General features: G+C 41.4%; 2 protein-coding genes and 1 long non-coding RNA gene across 3 annotated transcripts; 2 read left to right on the top strand and 1 right to left on the bottom strand.

The window, feature by feature from the left end:
* Positions 1–815: 815 nt before the first annotated feature.
* LOC124297500 (uncharacterized) lies at positions 816–1,691 on the bottom strand. Its single transcript, XR_006906622.1, has 3 exons — positions 1,441–1,691; positions 1,083–1,179; positions 816–842 (listed from the first exon to the last, which is right to left on the bottom strand). It is a non-coding gene; the product is annotated as an uncharacterized LOC124297500 (long non-coding RNA).
* A 747-nt stretch (positions 1,692–2,438) lies between these two features.
* LOC124297871 (uncharacterized) lies at positions 2,439–4,193 on the top strand. The gene is made up of 4 exons (XM_046749215.1): positions 2,439–2,993; positions 3,332–3,395; positions 3,472–3,662; positions 3,731–4,193. Exons 1-4 carry the CDS (start codon positions 2,830–2,832, stop codon positions 3,852–3,854), a joined length of 543 nt encoding a protein of 180 aa, XP_046605171.1. The 5' UTR covers positions 2,439–2,829; the 3' UTR covers positions 3,855–4,193.
* Positions 4,194–4,360: 167 nt separating this feature from the next.
* Positions 4,361–10,576, top strand: LOC124297870 (integrin beta-PS-like). Its single transcript, XM_046749214.1, has 14 exons — positions 4,361–4,669; positions 5,261–5,697; positions 6,122–6,218; positions 6,302–6,472; positions 6,684–6,782; positions 6,860–7,030; positions 7,110–7,268; positions 7,358–7,489; positions 8,164–8,469; positions 8,533–8,745; positions 8,973–9,101; positions 9,240–9,426; positions 9,580–9,719; positions 9,960–10,576. The coding sequence occupies exons 1-14, from the start codon at positions 4,511–4,513 to the stop codon at positions 10,035–10,037; spliced, it is 2,478 nt and encodes an 825-aa protein (XP_046605170.1). The 5' UTR covers positions 4,361–4,510; the 3' UTR covers positions 10,038–10,576.
* The last annotated feature ends 1,813 nt before the right edge of the window (positions 10,577–12,389 follow it).

Here is a 12,389-nt window from a genome sequence, read left to right as displayed (position 1 = left end):
CAGGAAAGCCTGAGTCTCCACGTTGCCGTTTCTGGGTGATGGGAGGTCCTTTCCAGCGGCCGGTTCGATCGATGGGGTGCACCACTCACTAATCTCTAGGCTGAGATCTCGAAGATCTTACACTTCTCAATTACGACTGATTTGATGGTGTCGACGGATTACCGGTTACAGCTCGGTTTCGTCGGCGGTGGGGCGTTATTCTGCAGAGTAGCCATCGCGCCACCTTTCGGTATCGGTGCACTTCCTGACTCATCTGGTTGTGTGCGGGGCAGCGATTCCCGGAGGAATGCGCTGAGCAAGCAGCTTGCCGCCAAGCGCGTGTCGCGAAAGTCCAATAGGGCCGTTCGCAACACCCCTTTCCATTTTTGGCGAAAATTTTCAGGATTCTGAAAAGAGCTGGAATAAATTCTTTCTGGCACTATTCCGACGTAATTTCGCGAGTCAAATCGATTAAGCGCAGTCCCGATACGCTGCGAGCAGCGGATCAAAAGTTACAGCCAAAAAACCAGAACTTGTGTTTTCGACATTTTTCAGCAGGTCACCTAACCTAACCTACCCAGCATCTAACCTACCCTATACCCTATCCAACCTATCGTACCCTACCCTACCCTATCCTACCCTATCCTACCCTACTTTAATATACCCTACCCTCCCGCTCCTCCTCCTGATTCCACTCCCATTCCTGATTCTACCCCAGATCCCACATCTACTCCTACTCCTACTTAATTGAACATTATAAAAATTTTATACTCACAGTGCATCAGTTCTCGTGCTCCACCTCGATCACCCGCAACCACCTCCGACCACCTCCAACGACCACTGCTGACCACCTCGGGTTATACCTGGAATAGTAATAAATATTTTCAGTATAAGAACACATCAAAAATATTGTGTAAGGATAAATGTACTTAATTAATTAATCAATTATATAATAAATTTTATTAGCGCATTTATATCTACTGAATTTGTGCTAGCGAGAAAAATGAATTGAAATAATTTATTGTAAGCATGACAAGTTTGAAAAATTATATATCAAATATAATCAACATTGCCATCAAATATTATAAAAACGTTGCACTCACCGAGCACAAATCCTCGTCTTCCTCGTCCTCCTACTCGGCCATCTCCGACCACCGCCAACCACCCCCAACAGCCACCGCAAACCACCACGAGTTACATCTTAAATACAAATTAATATTTTTAGTATCAGAACACATTAAAAATATTGTGTAAGGACTTATAAAATTTTTTTATCGACACATTTTACCGAGAAGATTATGAGAAAATAATAAATAATTGTAGAAAGCTTATCAGCGCATTTATAGCTACTGAATTCGGACTTGCGCAAAAAATGAATTGAAATAATTCATTGTAAACATGACAAGTGTAAAAAATTTCAGATAAAATATAATTACAATTGCAATTAAATGTTACACTCACCGCGCAGAAATGCTCGTCCTCCTCGTCCACCTAGTTCTCCTCGTCCACCTCGATCACCTGTAACCACCCCTTACCACCTCCGACCACCTCCAACGACCACCGCTAACCACCTCACATTCTCAGTAATAGAACACATCCATACAAACACTTCTCGAAAAACAATTTTGCCTTTCTACTCAACATAGAGTCTTCACTTGCGACTAGCTAAAACAGCGTTCCGATTCTTGCTCACGATAATTTAAGATCGAGAGAGCAAATGAAAAGTTGTTGGAATAATTATGAATAGTAATGTTATGGAATACATCGAGCGCGTGTCGAATAGAATCCCATTTCGAAATCAATAATTCTTCTGTTTTCATATCGTAGCCGCATTATTGTAGATAATCTAGTTTGTCTCCTGGAAAACTATAAAATTTTACAGTATGTATGACGTATTAATCGTAAATGAATCATATATATTAATATCGTACGTGGACCGCACATACATATATACTTCTTGGTCTCTGCATCATTATTACATCTGATCCATTATCATTTATGATCTATGTATACATTCTTCTCTCGGGTACCTATACTTCAATTGAATTACTGTTTTGCTACGAAGTTTGGAAGAAATTTATTCTCGTATTATTGATTCCTTGTATCGCCGACAAGTCGGTAAGTACACACAGACCAAGTACTGGCTTGGGCTTACCATTGCGAAGACTGTGTTACTCGGAAGGTGAATGCTGCCAGCATCATGTCGAAATCGGTAACGATTTCTGGTTGTCATACCAAAGTCCATTAGGGCAACTGTCTTTATATTCTTCAGTCAACGTTCACTATGATTCAAGACTAAACAGAGTTGATTAAGGTAGTTTGACGTTTGTGCATAGCGCCTGATTCAAGGCAACCCGCCGATAGCTTAACCGCGCAGATACCTTTTTTATCAATAAGGGGGCAGCGCGGCAAACGCCTAACCGCAAGCAATTTATTTGCTGTCAATTCTACACCCTAATATCTTTTGTTTTTTGCTACATAACCTGATAGAAGGAACGCCGGATATTAACGTAGCAAGGTGGATTTAATTGACGTGATAAAAGATTTAGCGTTCGCAGAATTACACGCTGTTACCACTGAGACGAGTCAAGAAAGCTGAATGGCGGAATCACAAGCACTAGCCCGTAGCCAGTCCTCGGTAAAGGCTAGGATCGACGCATTCATACTGAAGGTAAGTTGGCGAGCGTAGGTAGGCCGAAGGTTTGTGAGTTGGACAAGAACGGTTGTAGGTAACCCTAATCGAACTAACCGTTAACCGTTTATCCGCAGAATGCGAACCTCGACAACCAGAAGAACAAACTGAGAGAAGAGTCGTACGAATTGCTGCGGAAATTTCGGCGATATGACGAAATGGAAACTGCAGCCACTGAGAAGTCTCAACACTTCCGCGGCCTGGAGGTAACCCACGAGGAATCCATCGAAGCGTCTAGGATACTCCTCTGCAAGAAGCGAGAGGAGATCAAGGGGATAAACGGCGCGGCGGATCGGACCCAAAGTCTGCGAACGAATGAACTGTGATTATGATAATATGTTTATATCTAAAACTGCGTTACCAGCCGTTGGGCGTTTTTTGACTGTGCGAAATACCTTTATCAACTCCATAGAGGCAGATGTGACAAATTTTCTCGTTATTTCTTTTACAAACTTCTCAGCATCTTGCTGTAACGCACAATGTACTGTAAAGGTTCAAACCCATTTTCTTAGTTTTTGTTAGTTAATTAATTCAACGAAAAATTGAAGACGAGATGTTTCGGTGCGTTGAGAATATGTACTACATCGCTTTGGGCTTCCATCACGCAACATGGAATTTTATGGTACGAACAATGGATTAAATTCGTTCGATATTTTTCAGAGTGATATTCGAAAACAGGGTTGCGGAGGCGGTGCCAAAGTTTTTAAATGCCTTGACTGATTACGTGAGTAGGTCAACTAGACATCATCGGTTGTGGATTGTATTCACGTTATGAATAATCTCTTCATTTTTGCATACAGTCCACGGATAATGCAACGGCGGCCATTGGCAATATCAGACGTGAAAACCAAGAATTTCAGGAAGGAATCGCAATAGTTGATCGAGAAGTCGAAGCTCTGATGTCCAAGTATGAGATGAAGGAAGGGATTGTAAGCGCGATACCGAGTCACGAATTAGGTGTAACGGATTTACAGAAGCTCAAAGATACTTGGTAATTGTGACGAACCCTATAGTAAAATGTTTATACAGTTTCGTAAATAAAATGTTATGACCATGCAGGAACAAAGCGAATCAGCGCAGAAATTCGGAGTGGAAACGAATTGAACATTTGAATAAACAACTTCAGGAAACGACAAAGCGCAATGATAGAAAAATAGCTCGGCACCTTGGTAAAACCACGTAACTCCGCGCGAGTTGCATTATTCTAATTATACTCCAAGTTATAAAACACTCTACGTAATGTAATATATAATATAATCTATCGTTATACCTAATACGTCTCCTCGTGAAGTCACAGTGCCATAATTAGCTCCATTTTTGTAACAGTCAAATAGTTCGTATCGTTAAAAAATAATCGATATTATCATAGCTCAATACAATACAATTAAATATGTAATAACTCCAGTATACATTATATAATCTAATAAAACGGAGCACTGAAAGGAAAGAAATGTCACACACACTCAGCGAACTGATAAATCCACCGCAAATCACGTGTTATGTTGAAAGTTGGTATACGTGTGATAAAGAAGTGCAGGATAATTCGTCGCAGAAGTGACACTGTGGATGTTGAACGCAATCAAAACTGTACGCTGACGCTATGCTTGTATCGCTGCGTCGTACTTCCGGGGCATACCGCAGCTTCCGCTGTTTTCTCGTCACCCGTGCCTCGCCCTTGTCATAAAGTCTTTACTTGACGATATGAGCTGACAGTTCACGGTACTTAGAGCAGTATCTGCAAGGTGGACTTGAGATTTTTTAATTATTGTGGGCCTACGTAATAGTCAGTAATAAATAAACATTAAGAACGATATAGTAATAGCGAAGTTGACTTGAACGATGGGCCTTAAGCCGGGAGTCAGGGTGCTGGTGTGCCTAGTGTCTATTCATCTAATAGTTGCATACGGCTACCCGGACACCGAAGACATCTCCTGCGAGACTAAAGAAACCTGCGCGGCATGCATCCGGACACCGCAATGCGTATGGTGTGCAGATATGGTGAGTATTAAATTCGTTATAGGTGTATACATATATATACATATATATATAGTATTGAAAGAACCAGGAATTCGAGCCAAGAACAATGCTGCGGATTAACGACATCTGGGTGTTCGAAAAATCAGCGCACTAGACCTCTGCTGCACCGCTGATTGCTGAAATTCTGGAATTTTTCAATGACGAGATAGAAATCGTGGCTATTCCTGAATTAAAGATGATGAAGTCTTCGTAAGACTTTCCGCGTTCGATTCAACTAAACTACATAATCTTTCGTCTGACGTTCATTCGAATCAATGGGATCGTTTCGCAGTTGAGAATCTTTCCGACGCAAAATTTAGAGAAAATTGAAGAAGTTAGAAACTGCCAACGAGTGTGCTTTAAGTGTAAATTGTGTAACGATTCACGGGAGCTTAATACAGCAATGGTCTTTCTCAAATTCACGAGATTGCCGTTTAATAAACGGCAGTCAGGGTAATTTGAAAAATTTAACCGCGTATGCTCGTTGGATACCTACATCATTTTTTAATTTTTTACCTCGTCAAGTTTGAAATTTATTTCTTTAAAGACGTACGTATGCTCGTTGCATTACAGCGACCAATCAACTCCGAGGATGCCGTTAAAAATATCCCCGAGCAACCACGCTGCACGCACCGAAAATTCAACAGTGAATCATGGTGTCGCATAGATTTGGTAGTGGATAAAAACGAGACGTTGGTCCAGAAAGATGATCCATTTTCCTCCCAGAAAAATAATCAAACCCAGGTGAAGCCGCAACACGTAAAGATATCCTTGCGCCGCCAGGAAGAGCTGCGCATAAACATGTCTTATCAGCAAGCCAATGATTACCCAGTCGATCTCTACTTCCTCATGGATTTATCCGCATCAATGGAACCTTACAGAAACAATCTTGCTAAGTTAGGCGTAAAGGTGGTAGAAGCCATGGGCAAACTTACCTCCAATTTTCATCTCGGGTTTGGTAGCTTCATCGACAAGGTAGTCCTACCTATGACAAACACGCAGAATGAATGGTAGGCATCAAGGATAATCTTGAACTGATGACAAGCCTGGAAAGCTGGAAAAATTGTTAAATATCAAAGACTTACGTCATACTTTAAATTCAAATTGTTAACAGTGTCTATTAGTATTTAGGCTGAGAAATTCATTCTTCACCTTTTCATTCATTCGGATGAATGAGTCTTGAGTTTATTCATCGTGTGATTATCTATAAATATCTATGCGCCTGCATAATTATTTTTCTTCTCATTCTGCCTAATATGACACAATAGATATATGAATTGATATTTTTCCTCGGAGAGATATGCAATTTTATCAACATAATTAGAAATAAATGCTAATGCGAAAAATATTGAAAATCCGAAATGTGTATATTCTACTATAATATTTATGAAATTAAAAATTATTCTCTCTCGATGTATCACTTTTTAATTTCAGGCTGAAAGTGTGCAAATTGAAGGATGGGACCCGGTGTGCTTTACCCTATGGATTCAAGCATCAAATGAAACTGGGCACGAATGTCTCACTTTTTACGGTATGTGCGATTCTGCCGATACATCTACAACAAGTTAATACGTCAAATCTCCGTGTATCACTCAAGTCCTGTATTTTTAACAGACAAAAGTAGAAAAGGCGGAAATCTCTGCTAATCTGGACGTCCCAGAAGGCGGTTTGGATGGATTGATGCAAGCAATAGTCTGCCAGCATGATATCGGTTGGCGTAAGAATGCGCGTCGCCTTTTGGTATACTCATCCGATGCCACATATCACATAGCTGGCGATGGCAAGGTGTGTATGATATACGTGTAATACACTACAGTACGTCGATTCAAAGTGAAACTCATTGTAAATAAAGCCACCAAATTGACATGAGTGGCGGGAGTGGTGGGTCTTAATTAATAAGAGCTACTCCAGACCATGCCGCACTCTCTCAAAAAAAACGGAATGCTTTCATTTCAAAGGTGTGACAAGTAATCAAACGGAGAAATAATTTTTACAGCTAGCAGGAATCGTTGAACCAAACGACGAGACGTGCCACTTGGACGAAAAAGGTGCCTATACACACGCTGAAATCCTCGATTATCCCTCCATAACGCAGGTAAGCAATACTTCAGAAGACCGGGTGGGATAGAATGCAGACTGCAAGCCCAGAGATTGATTAATTATTTATTACAGATAAATAAGCAAATTCAAAAGAACAGCATTAACGTTATATTCGACGTGACCAAAGCTGTGAGTCGTGATTACCAGGATTTAAGCCTGCGTATCAACGGTTCTTCCGTCGGGCTCCTCGACAGTAAGTCTGACAATAAGACCGTGGTGGATATCATCCTCAGTCAGTACGAGGTAGCGTATACATTCTTCACTGGAGTGACGATTAGGGTTTGTGGAAGAGTTACGAATGTTCGCTGCAATCCTGTTTCAGACACTAACTAACACCATCACCATGACGAGTAGCCACCCAGAATTCATCGAAGTCAAATTTTTCTCCCGCTGTATGAACCAGTCGGCTCCACTCAGCGAGACTAACGAATGCGACGGTATCCGTGTAAATAAGTCCGTGCAATTTGAGATTTCTATAAAGGTAGGGAAATTAAAATGTCTTGATCATGAATTGAAATCGCATACCTTGATACTCTTTAATTTTTATGATTTCGTTACGGTCGCATGCAGGCCATCGAGTGTCCCGAACGGCCCGAAGATTGGCACCAGATAATCGAGATCAAACCGCAGGGAGTCGACGAAAGACTGACGATCGAAGTCGATCTAATCTGCGATTGTCCGTGTTCGAAACCTGACAACGGGGTAAGATTCTACACAGACGTTCGATTTCATTATACTAATTGCAAGTAAAGCGATTTGGTCAGCGCCGTGCGATTGGGGTGGAATTAGTTACTCAAAAATTGTTCAATAACGTAAATAAGATTGTTTTCCCAGTGTAGTATAGTGAAGGATATGTGAGTATAGATTAACATATACGACACAGAAATGTTCAGAACCAATCTCGTTTTAGTGTTGAATTTAACAAAACTTTGTTCCTCTGATTGATGGCAAAAGTCACTACTATATGTTGACGAAGTCCTTCCGTTCAATTTCATTTTTTATTCGCAAATGATGATAATGATACGTGCGCAGATATGAAAGAACCACGACTTGAGAGCTAAATAAGTCGGTTGCCATAATTGCGATCCAAATTGATCGCTGGTTTGACGTTAATCATCCGTGTGCTTGACTAATCGGAAGGAAATTTTTGTAATGATATTTGAAATCGGAATATCTTTGCCCGAGTACTTTATATCCCAACTTCTCGTATTCGTGCCACGGAGCTTTCTACTTCAAATCCTTCCAGATCTTGCCGATTCAAATCAGATCTAGATCAAGCTGGAACCTTTGGATTTTTCGTAGTCGGTTTTCATCAGATACCATGACATGAGATATCGCAATAGATTTAATATGATAGCATAGCATATTCTGCGCAGTACTTCAAGGCCAACGCGCCTGAGTGCCACGGCCACGGTAACCTCGCCTGTGGTATTTGCAAATGCAACAAATATTTCCAAGGCAAAGACTGCTATTGCCCAAGAAATGGCCCCGAAACGACGGAAATATCATCCACCGGCTGTGTACCTGCCAACGCCACGAAAGCGGAGCCCTGCAGTGGAAAGAATCGTGGCAAATGCGTTTGTGGGAAGTGCGAGTGCCTCGCGGGACCAAGACAGGGTGATAAATATATGGGGAAGTTTTGCGAGTGCGACAACTTCTCATGCCCGCGGTCCAACCTAAAGGTGAGATCTTGATTCAAAAATCTCTACCATTAAAAGGCTTTCACCACGTTCCACGTTTTTTAGGTTTGCGGTGGTCCATCGCGGGGAACGTGCTACTGCGGTAAGTGCATATGTAAGCAGGGTTGGGGCGGTGATTCTTGCGAGTGCAGCACGTCCAATACTTGCATTAACCCCGTGTCTAAGAAGGTGTGCAGCGGGTTCGGGGAATGCAAATGCGGTATCTGCGAATGCGACACTATCAAGGGAAGAACCGGACAATACTGTCAGGACTGTCCGGTACGTAAAATACCTCGTATGGTCAAGATGTCGACTGTAGAAATGTTTTTAGAAAATCGTGTGGGAAATTTCATGTCTCATGTCACGTTCGATAAGGTCGGTGGACGGTCCGTGACAATTCATATGATGAGACATCGACGAATCGATCAGTAAAAATTTATACGAATTCTACATTTTCAAAGATAGACCGAGGAAGGTATCGTTTATCGTAAACCTGAATTTTATAGACGTGTTCGAATCAGTACTGCGAGACTTTGAAGGATTGTGTTGAGTGCTATGTTCACAAAACTGGACGCGCTGTGGTCGGAGATGGTTGCGATTCATCTGAGTGCGGAAACGTTGAAGTGTCCGAAAAGGTGGGTATAAAAATGACTAACTGTATGTACGTAAGAACGTCAATCCCGTCGGTGTGTACACACCGGGTAGAGTTCAATTATACAATGACTAGGAGAAAAAATTGCTTAACGATGCGTATGTGGATACCAATACCTCAGGTTGAAACAATCGACGAGCCGGAGGCAGATTCCAAGTATAAGAAGTGTATGGTACCCGACGACAATGGTTGTACCTTCGCGTTCAAGTATGAGGTTGGAGGCTACCAAAGAGGAGACCAACGATTTGACAAAGTAATTGCCGAAAAGAAAAAGAAATGCAGTGCTCTTCCTTTGTTCAGCCCGCTAAGTAAGTTTATGCGTTAATTTGCACGGTCTACAGAATACTTATTTACGTATAAGTCAACTTCACGGTGTGGAGTGATTCACCCGGCATATTTTTTTCGTGAATTTGGGGTGAGAGTAGAAAGTTAAAACAAAAAACGCGTTGTTCTTTTTACAGCCACGGCAGCGGGAGTGATATTGCTTACGCTCCTTCTTGGGCTGCTGGGTCTTCTTGCCTGGAAAGCAGTGACGATGTTCCACGATCACCGGGAATACGTCAAATTCGAAAAGGAACGCGTATGCGCTACTTACGAAGGGGTGAGACACGATCTGACCCAATTTTTATTCCGCTTATTAGACGTCGATTGATTTTGGCGCCAACCGAATTTTTCCCCTGAGTTATAGATGAAAAAATCAAATCACGTGTTATGGGGCATTGATAAGTCCCAATCAGAATTACTTTTGCTGAGAAAAGATTACTCGCAACGTTTCGTTGAAAAAAAAAAAACGTTTATTCCTGTCTGTAATCGGCTACGGGACATTGCTACGCTGTTACAGGGCACAAATCCAATCTACAAGGCCGCAAAATCTACTTTCAACAATCCCATGTTCGGCACTGACTCCACAGCCCAGTGACACTTGAGGGGAGAATCCCACCTGTTTATCATGGAAAAGCGTTATTCGTGATATTTTACGTAAACTAAGACTTCAAATCTACTATAGCTGTGAATGGGTCAGCACAGCGTCGTGACGAAGGTCGGAAAACTGAGTGAGAAATGAAAAGTTGTTATTCACACTTTGTGAAACGAAAGAGCGCTCGAGACTGAATTATCTGATAAAGAAAGTAACACCAAAAACATAAAAATATAAAAAAATTGCATGCTTATAAAGCATCCCTGTATGACGTAGATGAAAAAAAAATTGATTATTTCTCATCTCGTTCTGTAATTTTGTTAATGTAAGAACTGAATAACGGTCGCCGTTTGTAGCAGTATTCTAAAAACATTAAAACTCACATTTGGGGATCTACTTGCAAGAGCTGCAGCAAAATGAGAAAATATCGGTGTCACCTCAAGAATTGTTTTAATACAAAATGAAATCAACTGTTCCTATGACTGTAACATGGTAAACTTAAAAAAAAAAAAAACGGTTTGTTCAGTTGCTCGCAGCGACGTAAGACTGCACAAAATTGATTTCATTCGCAATATTACGTCGATATGAGGCATCAAATGATTAATTATAGCAATATTTGAAATCAGTCAAATTATGACCAAAATAGGACAACCCACAACCTCACAATTTGAGTTTCAGAAACACAATGAATTCTGACTTACACACTAAGAATTATGGCAATAATACTAATCTAAACATCTTACAAATTTAATATAAGTACGGTCAATCATTATTTCATCCGGTTACATAGTATGATTATTATTCTATTACATCTTCTTTTATGTAATTCGTGAGTCACAATTGTTCTTAATTCCAACGTCGTTTCGCGTTATTTGCCTAACGTAATTTGCTGATTTGCTTTAAATGTAAGTAGGTATTGACATGAATTTTTCCTCGGTATCATTGCAACGACTTTCGTTTGCTGATATAAACAGCTGAAACGTGGATAGATGAATACATGAAAAATCGAATTTATACGTCGATCTTACGGCCGTACCTTATTTCTTCCGCATCTAAATACACCTGTAAGTCCAAGGCGCGTTTCGAACCAGTAATTTTAGACGGTAACAAAGTTGAGCTGCAGGGGTCGATTGAGGAGGCTGCAGTCCTGGAGAATCGAGCTGCGCTGATCACGTTACGGAGAAGTTACACCGGCGGTCGGTTGTTACCTAACAAAAGGTTTGATTTTTTGCTCGCAGCCTACAGGTCAATGGGATTTCTCGGCACAGTGTGTACTTTGGTAACACACAATTAGTACAACAAAAGGTACGGTTATTATGAATCCTTGGAAGCGAGGGTGAATTCGATTTGAAAAAATGAAGACGTGGCGGAGTTGGACCGATGCTTTCCGCGAACCGCATAGTGTATAAAAGTCGTCGCCTTATATCGTTAAACCCCGTCTCAAATCTGGTATCTGTTCGTTTGTCAATCGCGATTTCCAGATTTAATTACTTACCTCGATGACTCGCTGCCAGCAGCATTTCCAATCGAGCATCCACCCACCCCTTCCACCGATTTTCTATCCGTGCGGCTAGATTCTCAACCCCAACCCTTCGCATCCTGGTGGATTAAGTTGTTGTTAAAATGGATTGAGTTGCACTGTCCGGTCCTGCGAAGGATGCGGCCATTCGATGCTTCCCAGAAGGAGTGAGCCTCGAACTAGGTAGATAAAGGGTTGAAAAAAGAAAGTGAAAGAAGCTAAATCAAAAATAAAACAGTCGTCCTTACTCAAGCCACGCCACGAAGAGGGCGATTCTTCCTGGAAGTATCCTGAATTACGGGATGAATCGGACGATTTAAATTGCAAGTCAGTACCCGGCCGGAAAGTTTCGCTGCCGCGTTGCGTATCGGAGGGGAGTGCGACAGATCGCTTTATTTGCCCCTATTCTTAACCTGCTCTATCGACCCGTGTCCCAGTTTTATTTCTCGTTGGTCAAGCCTAAATAATACGCGTGATACACGGGTAGACAAGCAGCTCGGTTGGATCGATTGCTTCTGCAGTCTCGTGATAGGTACAGAATCTCAAAAAATACTAGTCGGAACTAAAAATCTCCACAGAGACTTGGATCCGTGGAAAGTTTCGAATATGAAGATTCGTCCATTGGAAGGCATTATGGAGCATCGAATGTTGAATGTCGTTATAATTTTTGAAAGGGTTCTGTAAGAGGTATCGAAATTTCCGCAGATAATTCCGTTTCATCGGTTCCGTCATCGTCACCGTCGAACTTCTTACAGAAAGCAATTCCGTATCACGCGGTGACTGGATGAATTCAATAATTTGATACCTTGCGTGTTATAACCGAGAATACCGAGCCA

Source organism: Neodiprion virginianus, chromosome 2, assembly GCF_021901495.1.
Source record: "Neodiprion virginianus isolate iyNeoVirg1 chromosome 2, iyNeoVirg1.1, whole genome shotgun sequence".
Classification (NCBI taxonomy): Eukaryota; Metazoa; Arthropoda; class Insecta; order Hymenoptera; family Diprionidae; genus Neodiprion; species Neodiprion virginianus.
Note: the sequence above shows the minus strand (reverse complement) of the source record. Positions and strands in the feature narration are given on the sequence as shown.